General features: G+C 49.1%; 2 protein-coding genes across 2 annotated transcripts in view; both read left to right on the top strand.

Moving 5' to 3' along the window:
• The window catches only part of LOC306819549 (uncharacterized protein), a 5,733-nt gene extending 2,888 nt beyond the window's left edge, over positions 1 to 2,845 (top strand). Inside the window, exons 2-4 of the mRNA XM_079373365.1 lie at positions 1,309 to 1,415; positions 1,496 to 1,586; positions 1,862 to 2,845. Coding sequence (XP_079229491.1) covers positions 1,309 to 1,415; positions 1,496 to 1,586; positions 1,862 to 1,975 — 312 coding nt within the window. The 3' untranslated portion in view covers positions 1,976 to 2,845. The remainder of the gene's footprint in view (positions 1 to 1,308; positions 1,416 to 1,495; positions 1,587 to 1,861) is intronic.
• Positions 2,846 to 3,693: 848 nt separating this feature from the next.
• baz1a (bromodomain adjacent to zinc finger domain, 1A) lies at positions 3,694 to 19,954 on the top strand (the record flags this gene model as incomplete). Its single annotated transcript, XM_079373366.1, has 26 exons — positions 3,694 to 4,259; positions 5,731 to 6,009; positions 6,338 to 6,499; positions 6,659 to 6,760; positions 10,164 to 10,251; positions 10,376 to 10,498; positions 10,626 to 10,865; positions 10,941 to 11,036; positions 11,116 to 11,254; positions 11,595 to 11,726; positions 11,849 to 12,169; positions 12,248 to 12,413; positions 14,137 to 14,265; positions 14,551 to 14,606; positions 15,395 to 15,501; positions 15,592 to 15,836; positions 15,908 to 16,128; positions 17,369 to 17,499; positions 17,580 to 17,722; positions 17,906 to 18,045; positions 18,172 to 18,243; positions 18,324 to 18,406; positions 18,493 to 18,657; positions 19,218 to 19,426; positions 19,500 to 19,636; positions 19,716 to 19,954. Exons 1-26 carry the CDS (start codon positions 4,147 to 4,149, stop codon positions 19,952 to 19,954), a joined length of 4,038 nt encoding a protein of 1,345 aa, XP_079229492.1. The 5' UTR covers positions 3,694 to 4,146.
• Between the last annotated feature and the right edge of the window lie 46 nt (positions 19,955 to 20,000).

The following is a 20,000-nucleotide window of genomic DNA, read 5'->3' as shown; positions in this document are numbered from 1 at the left end:
ACAGGGAGACACTGAGGACCACTATCTACAGGGAGACACTGAGGACCACTATCTACAGGGAGACACCGAGGACCACTATCTACAGGGAGACACTGAGGACCACTATCTACAGGGAGACACTGAGGACCACTATCTACAGGGAGACACTGAGGACCACTATCTACAGGGAGACACTGAGGACCACTATCTACAGGGAGACACTGAGGACCACTATCTACAGAGAGACACTGAGGACCACTATCTACAGGGAGACACTGAGGACCACTATCTACAGAGAGACACTGAGGACCACTATCTACAGAGAGACATTGAGGACCACTATCTACAGAGAGACACTGAGGACCACTATCTACAGGGAGACACTGATGACCACTATCTACAGGGAGACACTGATGACCACTATCTACAGAGAGACACTGAGGACCACTATCTACAGAGAGACACTGAGGACCACTATCTACAGAGAGACACTGAGGACCACTATCTACAGAGAGACACTGAGGACCACTATCTACAGAGAGACACTGAGGACCACTATCTACAGAGAGACACTGAGGACCACTATCTACAGAGACACACTGAGGACCACTATCTACAGGGAGACACTGAGGACCACTATCTACAGGGAGACACTGAGGACCACTATCTACAGGGAGACACTGAGGACCACTATCTACAGGGAGACACTGAGGACCACTATCTACAGAGAGACACTGAGGACCACTATCTACAGAGACACACTGAGGACCACTATCTACAGAGAGACACTGAGGACCACTATCTACAGAGACACACTGAGGACCACTATCTACAGGGATACACGCATTAAATTCAAACCTTAATCGTGATTAATTAATGCTGATAGAATTCTACTGATCTCACCTGACAGACAGTGAAGGCATCACTCCAACAGCTCCAGTGTTAATGACAGGAGAACCACTGAAACCATGACACACCAGGAGAACCACTGAAGCCATGACACACCAGGAGAACCACTGAAGCCATGACACACCAGGAGAACCACTGAAGCCATGACACACCAGGAGAACCACTGAAGCCATGACACACCAGTAGAACCACTGAAGCCATGACACACCAGGAGAACCACTGAAACCATGACACACCAGGAGAACCACTGAAACCATGACACACCAGGAGAACCACTGAAACCATGACACACCAGGAGAACCACTGAAGCCATGACACACCAGGAGAACCACTGAAACCATGACACACCATTAGAACCACTGAAACCATGACACACCATTAGAACCATTAAAGTGTTCCTGAAGGTCTGCTCTCCTGCAGGTTCTCCACTCTGACGTCTGCCTGCAGAACGTTCTTCTGCAGAACGCCGATGTTCTCATCATGAACAATGTGTTTGAGTTCTTCATGGAACCATCACAACAAGTCAGGTCAGCCACACAACCACACACACACACACACACACACACACACACACTGTTTATTGACGTGTGTGTGTGTGTGTGTTCAGGGCGTGGAGGTTCATCATGGAGAACTTTAGGAAGAAAGGATCTCTGCTGGTTACAGTCCCCAGTCTGCAGGAGAGTCTGAACCCTCTGCAGGTAACAAGCACACACACACACACACACACACACACACACACACACACACACACACACACACACACACACACACACACACACACACACACACACACACACACACACACACACACACACACACACACACATTTAAACTTTATTGAGAGAGGGAGAGAAAGTGGACAGAGACAGAGTTTTAAACAGGCGGCGCCTCAGCGAGCAGGACGCCGTCTGATCGCCATGGTGACGTCCTGCGATCCACAGAAAAATAACTCCCTTCTTCCTGTGACCTGCAGGAGGCGCTGCAGCCGGGCTGGGTGGAGGAGCTTCCTGTGGACTATGATGTGTACCTGGGCAGAGACTCAGACCCAGACTCTCTTAGACTGATCCACCTGTACAGAGTCCTCTGATCTGGACCCGTCTGAGCTGAACCTCCTCAGACTACAGACCTCCTGATATATTAAGAGAGAGCGAGCAACAGCTGTCAAGGACTGAAGCCCACACATTCAGCCCTCCCCTGCTGAGCTCATAAGCTCCGCCTCCTCCATGTTAACAGATGGGACATGTTTCTCTAACATGCTGTCTCTTAAGGCAGGTCTTATCATGCTGCTTTGTGCCACAGCGTTCAGGAATCAGAACACACACACACACACACACACACACACACACAGAGGAATGAACCCTAACCACCTGAGCGACCTTTGACCTTTATTAGGTGAAGGGGCGGGGTATTTTGGCTTTTCTTCTTCAACAGAAGGACGAGGAGATGTTGTGTTTGGAAGCAGAAGTGACCAAATTCGGACAAGAGGGCAGAGTTTCCCTCGCTCCCCTCTAGCTCCGCCTTCTTGTCCAAATTTGGTCACTTCCTTGGACGAAACATAACTGAAAACATGAGCACTTATCTTCTTATAGCTTCTTTTAATACAACCAAACTCAGAGACTTTTATTTTTTGGTCATAGCAGCCAGTCATTGCCAGACAGCACCGCTCCTGACTCCTCCCCTCTTCGCCAGTCTCTTTCACTCTGATTGGACCAAACTTGACTCGATGAACACCATGCTGTGTTGAGGAAGACTTAAAACTACAGACTGAGACCATCAACTTCTCAGAAAAAGGTTTAGTGTGGGAATAAACTTAACATTTGACTTATCCCCCTGCTGGACATCAGAAGTACTACAGAGACTTTGCCAACTTATTTGTGCAATTTTGACATTTTTCTTGCAATTTGTGATGAATGACTTTGTCTCCTTGTTGTCATTTAAATAAAAACTACTAAATGAATCTGAATTATTAATTATTTACAAAAGATCCTCTCAACCATTGGATAATACAAAATCTTTAAACAGCTGATTTTATTTACTGACGACACAGCTCCTCCCCCTCCTGCTGTCACTCATTCTGCGTCATCAGTCTTCTCGTCACTACTTCCTGCCGTTAACCCCTCTGACGTCACCGGCCCGTTTCATCACAGCGGTCTGCCTCGCGCACACGCAGCGCGAGCGTTTCCGCGGCAAACATTGGCTGAGAGCGGAGGAGCGGCAGGACAGACGGCCAAACGACGCTGCGGAGGACGTGGAAGCCCCGCCCACTTACTCACTGCTCATGGTGCGTCCAGGGGACATACCACTAATTGGAAAAAGATCAACTGTCAATCATGAAGACGGGACGCAAGACAAAGTCCTCATGTGGAAGGTTTCTGGTTTTCATGTTTTTTATGTTTGTAATATTTCTGAATTTATGTATTTATATCATTTTGAGTAAAACAGTAATTGAAAAACTTACAACAGTTAAAGACCCAGTACATGGACCCTTAAAGACCCAAATTGTTTTGTATGTCTCCCCTCTTACATGACTTCTTTTTGTTTATTTGTTGTTGGTTTTGTCTTTGAGAAAAGCGCTAGATAAACTAATACATTATTAAAATAAATGAATTCTAGAGTTGTCGGTGATATTGACACTTTGCCTGAGACATGTTCTGGAAACATTGGCTTGTTTAAAATAAAGTTAAAGAAATAAGAATCTAACGCTTTGGTTACCATTAAAGTTCATTTTCTGTATTTATTATTCACTCAAACTAAAGAGATGTGAGAGAAACACGTTTTAAACGTGACTGTATGGAAGCAGCACTGCGGTTTCCGAGCTCGCAGCGGGTCCGTGAAGCGGTTTAAAACTTGGTCAACAAGCCGCGAGCGGCTCTGAGCCCGGGACTTCTTCTTCTTCATCCTAACGGCGGATTATCACTTCATCGGTACACAGCTCGGTAACGGCCGCCACAGCCGGTGTGTGTGGTGTCGTAGAGTGTGTGAGTGTGAACAGGGTGTGTGTGTGTGTGCTGTAAACAGAGTGTGTGTGTGTGTGTGTGTGTGTGAGAGCGGCTCCTCTCCATGTGGGCAGATTATCTCCGAGTCTAACAAAAGACCCGCGCCGCTCCGCACGCGCTCCGCTCCGTGTTCCCGCCTCAGGGCTGCCGGTAAAGTGTACCGGGAGAGTGTGTGAGAGTTTAACGGGAGTTTATGTGTGTATAAGCCGGTTTCCCTCCTCCCCCCCCCCCACAGAGCAGCCGGTGGATCCGGACCTGAGACATGCCGCTCCTCCACAGGAGAGCCTTCAGCAGGCAGAGACCTCCGGCGGACCTGAGGCCGGACGAGGAGGTCTTCCTCTGTAAGATCACCCATGAGATCTTCAGAAGCTACGAGTGAGTACCTGAGAGCTCACCTGGCTCACCTCGGAGCCGGGCTCACCTCGGAGCCGGGTCCCGGGTTGGTTCCAGATCAAATGTTCAGACTTCCAGACGCGACAAACAAAAGCAACTTTTTCAGAGTTTGATTAAAAGTTACCTGAGCTGAACAAACAGGTGATGACGTGTGAACACGGAGAGTAAACTCCTCCTCCAGGTACCTGCTGTCACACACCTCGAGGACAGGTGTACTGTTAGCTGAAGTCAGCTAGCCGCCTGAGCTAAAGTCAGCTAGCCGCTGTTAGCCTTGTGAGCTAACAGTTAGCCCAGCGACTTGTAGCCGTTAGCTGAGACCCGCGGACACCTCACCTGTGTGACGTCAGAGAGCCCTCCCAGGTGGACTGTGACGTCACACAGGTAAAATAAAAACTCATCCAGTGTTCATCCATCAGCTGAAACTCCAACATGAAATAAATCAACTCTAACTTTATACTCGAGTTTAATTATTTTCAGGTAAACGAACAGGAAGTGACGTGGTGTTGAGTTACAGTACTCTCTCTCAGTACAAACTGAGTTTAAAGATTTAAAAGTCCTCTGGAGGTGTGACCTTTGACCTCAGGGCGGCTCGGTGATGCCAGACATCTTCACAATTATCTTTAACGGATGATGGCGGCAGCAGTCTGGAGGAACGCAGGTGCCGGTGCGGACGAAGTCTAGAAACTGGTCTGGTTGCTGGAGAGTTGCTGGGTAACTTCCCTAGCACTGTCGAGATGCCTTTTGAGCAAGGCCCTGAAGAATGAATATTAAATGAAGGAAGGCGGAGTCACGTGGCGTGCTGCCTGTCAGCGGGGTTTCAAACAGAGGCGTCTGACCTCTGACAGGTGAACTCGTGAACTCTTAGTACAGTTTAGAAAGTCTGCGGGACAACGTCGTCTGAGACTCAGTAACGTGTCCAACATCCGGTGTCTGAAGCCTCGTTTCCACCGAGCGGGTCGGTTCGGTTCAGCACACGCGGCGTTTCCATCGACTAAAGATTCCCAAATAACCGATCCGTACCGTCCCGCTGTTTGGACCCGTCTGTTGGGATGCCAAGAATATGACCCTAAAAAGTGGAGCGAAACACTGCAGTCTGTTGATTGGTTGAAAGAATGGTCACTTCCTGTGTGACAGCGGCGAACACGACCTCGCCATGTTTAAACAGACGGTTGTTTCCGTGTGTATTTGTCCTCGCCGCACGCAGCCTTCAGCCTTACACGCCGCCTACCAGATATGGCCCGAGTGTCAGTGGAAACACAAACAGGACCAGACTTTACTGAACTGATCCGTACCGGACTGCTGTGTGGAAACGGGTCTTATGAATCGTATTTCTGTTGCCATGGTAACAAACAGAATCATATCACAGTCTACAGACTCTTCTACCCGCTACAGTCTAAAGTATTACCCATCTTTGTGTCTGACGGGAGCTCTCACTCCTCTGATTTCTCCTCAGTGAGTTTTTCGAGCGCACCATCCTCTGTAACAGTCTGGTGTGGAGCTGCGCTCTGACGGGCCGAGCCGGCCTGACTTACCTGGAAGCGGTGGAGAGCGAGCGGCGGGCGAAGCAGAGCCTACAGAGCTTTCCATCATCCCTGGTGGTTCCTCTGCTCCACCTGGCTGCTCTGAGCCGCCGCTGCAGACTGTCAGAACTCTGCGAGGACGTCTACACCTTTGTCAAAGACCGCTTCTTCCCCGGAGAGACCGTGGACGTCTCAGTACGCAGCGGAGCCAGGTACTGTAACACCGCTGTGTGTGTTACTCTGCAGCAATCCTCCATGTTGTCAGAGGACGTATATTAGAAGGAGTCCTCTTCCTGTTTAAAATAACATCCTGAAGATCTCTGAGCAAAGGACATGTTGTGAACATACGAGTCTATTCTGAAGACACTCTGTGAACTGTTTGATCTCATTGTGTGTGTGTGTGTGTGTGTGTGTGTGTGTGTGTGTGTGTGTGTGTGTGTGTGTGTGTGTGTGTGTGTGTGTGTGTGTGTGTGTGTGTGTGTGTGTGTGTGTGTGTGTGTGTGTGTGTGTGTGTGTGTGTGTGTGTGTGTGTGTGTGTAGACATGTGTGTCAGATCCTGCAGGTTCACTCTCCTCATGCAAGCGCTAACGGAGCGCCAGCCGTTAACGGTCACCCCAAACCAGCTGACGGTGACACTATCGTGATCAGCGACAGCGACGAGGAGAGCAAAGACTTCCAGAGTCCCACAGCACAGGTCAACGGGTGAGTGTGTCAAAGTTCAAAGGTCGCCAGCGTTTGCTACACTGTTCTTTTTGATGCCGCGTGTTTGAAGTTCAGGAGTTTGTCTGAAATGTCGGGTGTTTAGGGCTTTTGTGTGTGTTGCCATGGTAACAAACGGGAGTTGTGTTTGTGTGTCAGCAGGAAGAAGAAGAAGTCTCTGAACCCGTCAGTGTTTAAATACACAGTGAGGATGATGAAGGACGAGCACAGCGAGCCGTTCACTGTGAAAGCCAACCAGCTCAGGTGTGTGTGTGTGTGTGTTCATCACACACAACTCTGCATTCATGAAATATTTCATGATCAGCTCTGAAGTTCAGTTTCCTCTCGTAAACGTGTAGTGCTTTTATTTTGAAGGTGGACAAACTGAAGTGTGGTGCTTTTATTTTGAAGGTGGACAAACTGAAGTGTGGTGCTTTTATTTTGAAGGTGGACAAACTGAAGTGTGGTGCCTTTTATTGTGAAGGTGGACAAACTGAAGTGTGGTGCCTTTTATTGTGAAGGTGGACAAACTGAAGTGTGGTGCCTTTAGTTTGAAGGTGGACAAACTGAAGTGTGGTGCCTTTATTTTGAAGGTGGACAAACTGGAGTGTGGTGCTTTTATTTTGAAGGTGGACAAACTGAAGTGTGGTGCCTTTATTTTGAAGGTGGACAAACTGAAGTGTGGTGCCTTTATTTTGAAGGTGGACAAACTGGAGTGTGGTGCTTTTATTTTGAAGGTGGACAAACTGAAGTGTGGTGCCTTTATTTTGAAGGTGGACAAACTGAAGTGTGGTGCTTTTATTTTGAAGGTGGACAAACTGAAGTGTGGTGCCTTTATTTTGAAGGTGGACAAACTGGAGTGTGGTGCTTTTATTTTGAAGGTGGACAAACTGAAGTGTGGTGCTTTTATTTTGAAGGTGGACAAACTGAAGTGTGGTGCTTTTATTTTGAAGGTGGACAAACTGAAGTGTGGTGCTTTTATTTTGAAGGTGGACAAACTGAAGTGTGGTGCCTTTTATTGTGAAGGTGGACAAACTGAAGTGTGGTGCCTTTAGTTTGAAGGTGGACAAACTGAAGTGTGGTGCTTTTATTTTGAAGGTGGACAAACTGAAGTGTGGTGCCTTTATTTTGAAGGTTGACAAACTGAAGTGTGGTGCCTTTATTTTGAAGGTGGACAAACTGAAGTGTGGTGCCTTTATTTTGAAGGTGGACAAACTGAAGTGTGGTGCTTTTATTTTGAAGGTGGACAAACTGAAGTGTGGTGCTTTTATTTTGAAGGTGGACAAACTGAAGTGTGGTGCCTTTATTTTGAAAGTTGACAAACTGAAGTGTGGTGCCTTTATTTTGAAGGTGGACAAACTGAAGTGTGGTGCCTTTATTTTGAAGGTGGACAAACTGAAGTGTGGTGCTTTTATTGTGAAGGTGGACAAACTGAAGTGTGGTGCTTTTATTTTGAAGGTGGACAAACTGAAGTGTGGTGCATTTATTGTGAAGGTGGACAAACTGAAGTGTGGTACCTTTATTTTGAAGGTGGACAAACTGAAGTGTGGTGCTTTTATTGTGAAGGTGGACAAACTGAAGTGTGGTGCCTTTATTTTGAAGGTGGACAAACTGAAGTGTGGTGCTTTTATTGTGAAGGTGGACAAACTGAAGTGTGGTGCTTTTATTTTGAAGGTGGACAAACTGAAGTGTGGTGCTTTTATTTTGAAGGTGGACAAACTGAAGTGTGGTGCCTTTATTTTGAAGGTGGACAAACTGAAGTGTGGTGCCTTTATTTTGAAGGTGGACAAACTGAAGTGTGGTGCTTTTATTTTGAAGGTGGACAAACTGAAGTGTGGTGCTTTTATTTTGAAGGTGGACAAACTGAAGTGTGGTGCCTTTATTTTGAAGGTTGACAAACTGAAGTGTGGTGCCTTTATTTTGAAGGTGGACAAACTGAAGTGTGGTGCCTTTATTTTGAAGGTGGACAAACTGAAGTGTGGTGCTTTTATTGTGAAGGTGGACAAACTAAAGTGTGGTGCTTTTATTTTGAAGGTGGACAAACTGAAGTGTGGTGCCCCTGATGGCCGCGGCCGATCTGCCGCTCTCGATGCAGACGGCTCCTCTTTGGCGTTTACTTACCTGGTTCATCCGTACTCAGCCTTCTGTCCATATCATTGATGCTGGTGTGTGTGCATGTGTGTGTATGGGTTTAGGTCTGCGCATGTGTGTTGGAGCGTGGAGTGACTGTGAGTATGATACTGTCTGTATGCGTGGGGGATGGGGGGAGGGTGGGAATGATTTTAATGTGATTTTAATGTGATTTTAATGTGATGTTAACATGTAAAGCACTTTGTGCTACTTTTAAAAGTATGAAAAGCGCTTTATAAATAAAGTTTGATTTGATTTATTTTGAAGGTGGACAAACTGAAGTGTGGTGCTTTTATTTTGAAGGTGGACAAACTGAAGTGTGGTGCCTTTATTTTGAAGGTGGACAAACTGAAGTGTGGTGCTTTTATTGTGAAGGTGGACAAACTGAAGTGTGGTGCTTTTATTTTGAAGGTGGACAAACTGAAGTGTGGTGCTTTTATTGTGAAGGTGGACAAACTGAAGTGTGGTACCTTTATTTTGAAGGTGGACAAACTGAAGTGTGGTGCTTTTATTGTGAAGGTGGACAAACTGAAGTGTGGTGCCTTTATTTTGAAGGTGGACAAACTGAAGTGTGGTGATTTTATTTTGAAGGTGGACAAACTGAAGTGTGGTGCTTTTATTGTGAAGGTGGACAAACTGAAGTGTGGTGCCTTTATTTTGAAGGTGGACAAACTGAAGTGTGGTGCCTTTATTTTGAAGGTGGACAAACTGAAGTGTGGTGCATTTATTGTGAAGGTGGACAAACTGAAGTGTGGTGCTTTTATTGTGAAGGTGGACAAACTGAAGTGTGGTGCCTTTATTTTGAAGGTGGACAAACTGAAGTGTGGTGATTTTATTTTGAAGGTGGACAAACTGAAGTGTGGTGCTTTTATTGTGAAGGTGGACAAACTGAAGTGTGGTGCCTTTATTTTGAAGGTGGACAAACTGAAGTGTGGTGCCTTTATTTTGAAGGTGGACAAACTGAAGTGTGGTGCATTTATTGTGAAGGTGGACAAACTGAAGTGTGGTGCTTTTATTGTGAAGGTGGACAAACTGAAGTGTGGTGTTTTTATTGTGAAGGTGGATAAACTGAAGTGTGGTGTTTTTATTGTGATGGTGGACAAACTGAAGTGTGGTGCTTTTATTGTGAAGGTGGACAAACTGAAGTGTGGTGCTTTTATTGTGAAGGTGGATAAACTGAAGTGTGGTGCTTTCAGAGGCTCACCATTAAACGACTCGGCATTTTTCTTCAGGTGTTGACACAGGTCAAAGGTCAATCAGGATGTGGATATTAGGTTGTCTCCACTTGTCCTCTCTGCTGAGGGAGGAGAGAGAGTGTCAGCGCCTCGTAGAGCGCCCTCCTTTCTACACAACAGGAAAATAGAAACATGGCGTCGGGGTTAAAAAGGTGCATCGTGTGCTCCTGGGCGTTCACACAGGAAACGATCGAATCAGGCTGACACGCTGTCATACACGCGTATGTGTCAGATACACACTAATCTCTTAGTGTGTGTGTGTGTGTGTGTGTGTGTGTGTGTGTGTGTGTGTGTGTGTGTAGTCGCAGGAAGACCCTGGTGTCCAGAGAGAAACTGAAGCTCCTGTTTAAGCAGCACTGTGAGCCTCAGAACGGGACCATCACACTGAAGGTGACACACACACACACACACACACACACACACACACACACACACACACACACACACTCTCTGTTCACTAAAACAAGCTCTCCTGTTGTTGGTCACATGGTCTGATGATGACTTCCTGTGTCAGTCCTCGACAGTGGTGAAGTTCGGCTTGTCTGAACAAACGTTCTCTCAGTTCTTCCCTGATGAGCCCCCCCTGTTCCCCTTCAGCCCCCCCTCTAAAGGAGCAGTCCGGGGTTCACCTGGACAGGTGAGAGCCACCTTTACATCTCATGACTGATGAAATGTTCCTCCTGTCATGACACATGAGTCTGTGTTTTGATTGGTTGTTCCTGCTCAGTGGGAGGAGTCAGGGTCATGATGTTCTGTGTTCACAGGCGGGCTCGTCGCTGCTCAAAGCTGCAGAGAAGCTGAAGCTGCTGCAGCAGAGAGAAGAGATGGCAGCTTCAGCTCAGGACAGAGCTCGTCTGAAGAAGGAGAAGGAGGAGGTGCAGGAGGCCAAGAGGAGAGAGAGGGAGGACAGAGAGAGGCTGAAGGAGGAGCACAGGAAGAGGTTTGAGGAGGAGAAGCAGAAGAGGAGGGAGGAGAAGGAGCGCAGGAAGCTGGAGAAGGAGCGGGTGGGTCACGTCGAGAGCGTCCTCATCTTCACACTTCAGTTTTTGTGTAATTTAAAGTTTGAAATGTTCCGACAGGAACGAGAAAAGCTGAAGGAGGAGAAGAAGAAGTACGCTGAACGACTGAAACTGTGGAACAAACCCCGAGAGGATATGGAGTGTGAGGACCTGAAGGTCAGTGAAGGCACCACAGAAATATAAATAAATCCTGATGAGTGAAGAAGATGGACTGATCCAGGATCTGTTCTTCCAGGAGCTGCCCAGTCCAGTACCGGTGAAGACCCGTCTTCCTGCAGAGCTCTTTGGGGAAGCTCTCATGGTTCTGGAGTTCCTGCGCGCCTTCGGGGAGGTCTTTGACCTGAAGGATGAGTTCCCCGATGGAGTCTCTCTGGGTTAGAACATGTTCTTTAAGAACACCAGGACCCGTTGTGCTCCGGTTCTCTTGTGTTCCTAACGACTAATGGGCAAACAGAGTGTGGCTAACGTTAGCAGTGCTAGCACCTCCAGCCTTCAGTCCCTCCTGCTGGTTAAGTGTTTCCACTGCGTACTGACGGCCTGCATGTAGAAACTGTGATGTGAAGTCAGCTGACGGTCGGAGGCTAACAGCCTTACAGAGTGGAGTCGGCCGGGACGCCACATGCTCAGTGTGTGCTGTTCTTGCAGACGGTCCTGGTATAAGAAGAACCTTTTTAATGACTTTGTTCGGTCACATGTTGTGTTCTCTCTCCACAGAGGTGCTGGAGGAGGCTCTGGTTGGCTCTGACCCTGAAGGTCCTCTGTGCGAGCTGCTGTTCTTCTTCCTGTCGGCCATCTTTCAGGCTCTGGATGAGGAGCAGGAGGAGGTGGCTAAAGACCAGGTTGAAGGTAAGACGCACAAATTGTGTCGGTGTAAAAATGCTTCATGTGAATGGTCAAACAGAAGAGAGTGATCCAGTAGAACTGAAAGATATTTCTGTGGTTTCCTGTCCTGTGTTGTTCATGCACAGACCTGTCCGAGGCTCTGGAGGATGATTCTGACGCCACTCAGTCGGCTCTGAGCGCTGTGGCCTCGTTGGCTGCCGCCTGGCCGCAGCTTTATCAGGGCTGCAGTCTGAAGCAGCTCGACCTGGACAGCTGCACCTTGTCAGAAATCCTGCGGCTTCATATCCTGGCGTCCGGGGCCGACTGTTACCATGGCAATGCCAAATTCCGCTACCAGAAGCAGGGCGGGTTTACGCTGATGGACGACCCGTGTGTTGAGCTGCGGTTGGCCGAGCCGTCGCTACTGAAGAGACTGTCTAACACGGCGGTTTACGACCTGACACCAGGTCAGATCACAGCTGCCATTAGAACAGTAAATGTGTTTCTGATGAGTCGCCTTATGAACTGGTTCTTGGTGTGTTTAGGGGAGAAGCTGAGGATCCTGCAGGCTCTGTTGGGGAAGTTGCTGACGTTGGCGTCCAGCAGAGATCTGATTGAAGACTGTGTGGAGGATCAACGAGCCGCCAGACAGGAACTGAGAGAAATCAGATCTGAACAACACCGCCGAGAGAGAGAGGAGGCGGCATACAGGTACACACACACAGTGAACACGGGTACACACACACACACAGTGAACACGGGTACACACACACACACACACAGTGAACACGGGTACACACACACACACACACAGTGAACACGGGTACACACACACAGTGAACACGGGTACACACACACACACACACAGTGAACACGGGTACACACACACACACACAGTGAACACGGGTACACACACACACACACAGTGAACACGGGTACACACACACACACACAGTGAACACGGGTACACACACACACACAGTGAACACGGGTACACACACCACACAGTGAACACGGGTACACACACACACACACACACACAGTGAACACGGGTACACACACACACACACACACACACAGTGAACACGGGTACACACACACAGTGAACACGGGTACACACACAGTGAACACGGGTACACACACACACACAGTGAACACGGGTACACACACACAGTGAACACGGGTACACACACACACAGTGAACACGGGTACACACACACAGTGAACACGGGTACACACACACACACAGTGAACACGGGTACACACACACACACAGTGAACACGGGTACACACACAGTGAACACGGGTACACACACACACACAGTGAACACGGGTACACACACACACACAGTGAACACGGGTACACACACACACAGTGAACACGGGTACACACACACACACACACACACAGTGAACACGGGTACACACACACACACACACACACAGTGAACACGGGTACACACACACACACAGTGAACACGGGTACACACACACACACACACACAGTGAACACGGGTACACACACACAGTGAACACGGGTACACACACACACACACAGTGAACACGGGTACACACAGTGAACACGGGTACACACACACACACAGTGAACACGGGTACACACACACACAGTGAACATGGGTACACACACACACAGTGAACACGGGTACACACACACTGAACACGGGTACACACACACACACACAGTGAACACGGGTACACACACACACACAGTGAACACGGGTACACACACACACACAGTGAACACGGGTACACACACACACACACAGTGAACACGGGTACACACACACACACACAGTGAACACGGGTACACACACACACACACACACAGTGAACACGGGTACACACACACACACAGTGAACACAGGTACACACACAGTGAACACAGGTACACACACAGGTACACACACAGGTGAACACAGGTACACACACAGTGAACACAGGTACACGCACAGGTACACACACAGGTGAACACAGGTACACACACGGGTACACACACGGGTACACACACGGGTACACACACGGGTACACACACAGGTACACACACATTAAGCCTTTGATGGGAGGCTTGGTGTGAGCAGGTACACACACAGGTACACACACAGGTACACACACAGTGAACACGGGTACACACACATTAAGCCTTTGATGGGAGGGTTGGTGTGAGCAGGTACACACACAGGTACACACACAGGTACACACACAGTGAACACGGGTACACACACATTAAGCCTTTGATGGGAGGGTTGGTGTGAGCAGGTACACACACAGGTACACACACAGGTACACACACAGTGAACACGGGTACACACACATTAAGCCTTTGATGGGAGGCTTGGTGTGAGCAGGTACACACGAGGCTTCCATAGACATGAATGAAAGCAGGAAGTAACCTTCTCGTCTTTCTGTCTTTCAGAGTCCGTCAGCGTAAAGAGGAGAAGCTGAGAGAGCAGGAGCAGAGGCTGAAGCAGAAGGAGGAGAAACTGAAGGAGCAGGAGGAGAAACTGAAGGAGCAGGAGGTGAAGGGAGGACTCCAGACAAACAGGTAGAGGGGAGGAACATGGAACCGAAGGAATATACAGTTTCACCCAATGATCCAATAGGATTTCTGTAACATGAGACAGAGTTGTGTTGTCTCATCGAGAGGAGGTGATTGGAGCATTACATGCTGCATCATGTTGGCAGTGTCATGGAGTTCTTCTTACTGTCACACTCGTCTCGCCTGTTATCTTCTCACCTCTTTCTGTCTTGGATATAAAATGCTTCCACAGCTCTGATTTAAAAGACCTTCTAAATCTGCTGTGAACCTTGAACATGTTTGTGTCTGCAGTGGGAGTCCAGAGAACCTCGACCTGGAGGAGGTGCAGAAAAATAAGAAGATTAAAGGTAACAGGAAATATCCCCCTGAATCTCTCCTGACTCCTCAGTGTGTCCTCTCTCCTGACTCCTCAGTGTGTCCTCTCTCCTGACTCCTCAGTGTGTCCTCTCTCCTGACTCCTCAGTGTCTCCTCTCTCCTGACTCCTCAGTGTCTCCTCTCTCCTGACTCCTCAGTGTGTCCTCTCTCCTGACTCCTCAGTGTCTCCTCTCTCCTGACTCCTCAGTGTGTCCTCTCTCCTGACTCCTCAGTGTGTCCTCTCTCCTGACTCCTCAGTGTGTCCTCTCTCCTGACTCCTCAGTGTGTCCTCTCTCCTGACTCCTCAGTGTGTCCTCTCTCCTGACTCCTCAGTGTCTCCTCTCTCCTGACTCCTCAGTGTGTCCTCTCTCCTGAGTCCTCAGTGTGTCCTCTCTCCTGACTCCTCAGTGTGTCCTCTCTCCTGACTCCTCAGTGTCTCCTGACTCCTCAGTGTCTCCTTGACTCCTCAGTGTGTCCTCTCTCCTGACTCCTCAGTGTCTCCTGACTCCTCAGTGTGTCCTCTCTCCTGACTCCTCAGTGTCTCCTCTCTCCTGACTCCTCAGTGTGTCCTCTCTCCTGACTCCTCAGTGTGTCCTCTCTCCTGACTCCTCAGTGTGTCCTCTCTCCTCAGTGTGTCCTCTCTCCTGACTCCTCAGTGTGTCCTCTCTCCTGACTCCTCAGTGTCTCCTGACTCCTCAGTGTCTCCTTGACTCCTCAGTGTGTCCTCTCTCCTGACTCCTCAGTGTGTCCTGACTCCTCAGTGTCTCCTCTCTTCTTCAGCTAAACTCAACCAGGAAGAGAAACAGACGCCGCCCTTGGACGCCGCCCCCCCGTCCTGCCCTCCTTCCAGCCTGACTGCAGAGGAGCAGGAGAAGGAGCAGGAGAAGGTGTGAATATATATTTATGTTGGACTGATTTCCGGTTGAAAGCAGGTGAAGACGTTTTGCATTGAACGCTGTGTTTGTTCGTCCTCGCAGGTCCGAGAGCTGCAGGAGCGGATCCAGAAGGCGGCTGCCTGCACCTGCCTCCTGCCTCTGGGCAAAGATCGGATGTACCGCCGCTACTGGCTCTTCCCCTCAGCCTCCACCCTGTTTGTAGAAGAAGACTGCTTCGGCCTGACGGAGGATATGCTGCAACCACACCCGACACCTGCTCAGGATGCTGCCAGCACGAAGATGGAGGAAGAGGAGGAGGTCATGAAGGAGGAGCCAGCAGAAGGAGGGTAAGTGTTGGATTGATTCTGGTCTGTTTGATATAGATCTATGTCACTAAAATCACCCTCCTCCTACACAGTGCTGGATCAAGCCCCGCCCCCATCCACAACTGTGGGCCTCCACTCAAACGTCCCAACCAGTGGGCCTTCTACAGCTCAGTGGAAGAGCTGGATCAGCTGATCGATGCTCTGAACCCTCGAGGTCACCGAGAGAGCGGCTTAAAGGAGGTGCTGCTGCAGGAGAGAGACAGACTGACGCAGCTGCTGCAGAGCTGTGACAGCAAGAAGTACTGCCACACAGGTGAGAGCACAGGTAGATGTATACAGGTGAGAGCACAGGTAGATGTATACAGGTAGATGTATACAGGTGAGAGCACAGGTAGATGTATACAGGTGAGAGCACAGGTAGATGTATACAGGTAGATGTATACAGGTGAGAGCACAGGTAGATGTATACAGGTGAGAGCACAGGTAGATGTATACAGGTGAGAGCACAGGTAGATGTATACAGGTGAGAGCACAGGTAGATGTATACAGGTAGATGTATACAGGTGAGAGCACAGGTAGATGTATACAGGTGAGAGCACAGGTAGATGTATACAGGTGAGAGCACAGGTAGATGTATACAGGTAGATGTATACAGGTGAGAGCACAGGTAGATGTATACAGGTGAGAGCACAGGTCGATGTATACAGGTGAGAGCACAGGTAGATGTATACAGGTGAGAGCACAGGTCGATGTATACAGGTGAGAGCACAGGTAGATGTATACAGGTGAGAGCACAGGTAGATGTATACAGGTGAGAGCACAGGTAGATGTATACAGGTAGATGTATACAGGTGAGAGCACAGGTAGATGTATACAGGTGAGAGCACAGGTAGATGTATACAGGTGAGAGCACAGGTAGATGTATACAGGTGAGAGCACAGGTAGATGTATACAGGTGAGAGCACAGGTAGATGTATACAGGTAGATGTATACAGGTGAGAGCACAGGTAGATGTATACAGGTGAGAGCACAGGTAGATGTATACAGGTAGATGTATACAGGTGAGAGCACAGGTAGATGTATACAGGTGAGAGCACAGGTAGATGTATACAGGTGAGAGCACAGGTAGATGTATACAGGTGAGAGCACAGGTAGATGTATACAGGTAGATGTATACAGGTGAGAGCACAGGTAGATGTATACAGGTGAGAGCACAGGTAGATGTATACAGGTGAGAGCACAGGTAGATGTATACAGGTAGATGTATACAGGTGAGAGCACAGGTAGATGTATACAGGTGAGAGCACAGGTCGATGTATACAGGTGAGAGCACAGGTAGATGTATACAGGTCGATGTATACAGGTGAGAGCACAGGTCGATGTATACAGGTGAGAGCACAGGTCGATGTATACAGGTGAGAGCACAGGTAGATGTATACAGGTCGATGTATACAGGTGAGAGCACAGGTCGATGTATACAGGTGAGAGCACAGGTAGATGTAGAGAAGTGCATACCATAGACACAGATAAAAACACCTGATCTGTTTGTTCAGTTGATCCGGAGTCCTCGCGATCTGTCCCAGAATGCACTGCTGCTGCTGAGACTCTGATGGAGGGTCGCCTGAGAGACCTGTTGATGGACATCGAAGACCGAATCCACCAGGGAACTCTGGGAACTCTGAAGGTACGCTCACACTTACAGGAGAACACTCGGCACGTAAGCTCACCTGTACTAACTGACCGACGTGTCTCTCGGCCGGACAGGTGATGGACAGAAAGGTGTGGCGCTCCGCACTGGAGGCAGGAAACTACGAGCTGCTGAGTTCAGACGGGAGAGAGAACGGGGAGATGAATGGACGAGTGGAGGCCATGGAGGCGGAGTCTGTTCACCTGAGAGCCAGAGACAGGTACAGACTCAGACAGACATGTTTATAAACCTTCACTACACTGATCTGCCTGCAGGGGGCGCCATCTGAATGACCACTGACTTCTTCTTCCTGTTCGTGTCTGTGAGCAGATGTGTGTGTGTTAAGGTTCTACGCCGACATGTTTGTGTGTTCTAACGTGTGTGCGTGTTCTGTGTGCATCAGGCTGCAGGAGCTTAAATCGGAGGGCGGGGCCTCGGGAAGCGGGACTCCTCAGGTAGTCAGCAGCGTGGTTCGAGTTCTGGCTCAGGTTCTTGTTCACATCGAGGAAGGCATCGAGAGGCGCTTCCTTAAAGCTCCGCTGGGTGAGTCTCTCTCCAGCCCTGGAAAGTTTTGGAACAGCCTGGAAAAGTGAATGTTTCCAGAATGGTCTAGTAAGGAGATAACCTGAGACAGGTGTGTATGTGTTAATGAGTGTGTCCCTCCGACAGGTGAGGAAGACTCGAAGAAAGACCAGAAGACCAAGAAAAACAAGAAGAAGGACGAGGACCTGGCGAGTGACGGTATGACTTCCTGTTTCATGGGAAATGATGTCATCACATAAACAAATATCAATGTGTGTGTGTGTGTGTGTGTGTGTCAGATGGCAGTGACAGTGGGCGGGTCTGTAAGACGGTGTTGGAGCGATGGAGGGAGTCTCTCCAGTCCTCCTCCAGTTTGTCTCAGGTGAGACAGACAAATTATATATCTGAAGAATGTGGCTCAAACGAGGTCTTCAGAGTGTTCAATCAGAACGTCTCCTGTGTCTCCAGGTATTTGTCCACCTGTCCACTTTGGAACGCAGCATCCTGTGGTCTCGCTCCGTCCTCAACGCCCGCTGTCGCATTTGCAGACGCAAAGGTGACGCAGACAACATGCTGCTGTGTGACGGCTGTGACCGCGGACACCACACCCACTGCCTGAGGCCCCGCCTTAAGGTAAATAAACCACACCCACTGCCTGAGGCCCCGCCTTAAGGTAAATAAACCACACCCACTGCCTGAGGCCCTGCCTTAAGGTAAATAAACCACACCCACTGCCTGAGGCCCCGCCTTAAGGTAAATAAACCACACCCACTGCCTGAGGCCCCGCCTTAAGGCAAATAAACAACACCCACTGCCTGAGGCCCCGCCTTAAGGTAAATAAACCACACCCACTGCCTGAGGCCCCGCCTTAAGGCAAATAAACAACACCCACTGCCTGAGGCCCCGCCTTAAGGTAAAGAAACCACACCCACTGCCTGAGGCCCCTCCTTAAGGTAAAGTAACCACACCCACTTTCTAAGGCCCCGCTTTAAGGCAAAGTAACCACACCCACTTTCTAAGGCCCCGCCTTAAGGCAAAGTAACCACACCCACTTTCTAAGGCCCCGCCTTAAGGTAAAGAAACCACACCCACTTTCTAAGGCCCCCCTCAAGGTAAAGAAGCCACACCCACTGAGGCCCCGCCTCTGACCTGTTTGTTGCTCTCGATGAAATAAATCTCTGTTCATGTCTCAGGCTGTTCCGGAGGGAGACTGGTTCTGTCCAGACTGTCGACCCAAACAGAGATCCAGCCGAGTCCCGTCCCGTCAGCGCTCTTCTATCGATGAGGAAGAAGAAGAAGATGATGAAGAACAAGAGGAAGAGGATGAGGAGGAGTCAGAAGAGGAAGAGGAGGAGACAGAGGAGGAGGAGGAGGAGGAAGAGGAGGAGGAAGTTGCTTTGAGGTGAGTTTGTAAAAAGTGATTTTCTAACTGAACTGAGATCAGTCTGAAAAAACTTCTCTGAATTCTTAATCAGCAGCACAAAAAAGAGCACGGCCCCGCCCCAAAGAGGTAAGAGCCAAGGGGCCATGCCCAAAGGTCAGCAGACCACACCAAAAAGTCAAATGGCCACGCCCAAGAACAGCAGCGCTTCAGGAAAATCTCATCGTCAAAGTCAGTGTCTTTCCTATTATTCCAGTTTACTGCAGCCCTGATCCCACCTTACTGTCATACTGATTCTGTCCAATCACAGGTCCTCGGGGAAGAAGGCCACACCCCCCTCAGGGAAGGCATCTGGAGGTAAACCTCCCCCTCGCGCTGGGGAGTCGAGTCAGTGCCCGTCTAAGCCATGAAATCCTGGCACCAAACACCAAGACCTCACATGGCGAGTCTCGCAAGAGAGCGCCAACAGGTACGCGACCAATCACAGCAAGACGGGTTACAAATGGCCGACATACAAACAAAACAACCAATAAACGTGTTGGACCCTGAGCCGCAGGTGTCCACGTTATAACAAGAGCTATTTACACAGAAAGAC

The sequence above is a fragment of the Symphodus melops genome (genome assembly GCF_947650265.1).
Source record: "Symphodus melops genome assembly, contig: scaffold_359, whole genome shotgun sequence".
NCBI classification, from domain to species: Eukaryota; Metazoa; Chordata; class Actinopteri; order Labriformes; family Labridae; genus Symphodus; species Symphodus melops.
The sequence above is the reverse complement of the archived record's forward strand: the minus strand, read 5'-3'. Positions and strand labels throughout refer to the sequence as shown.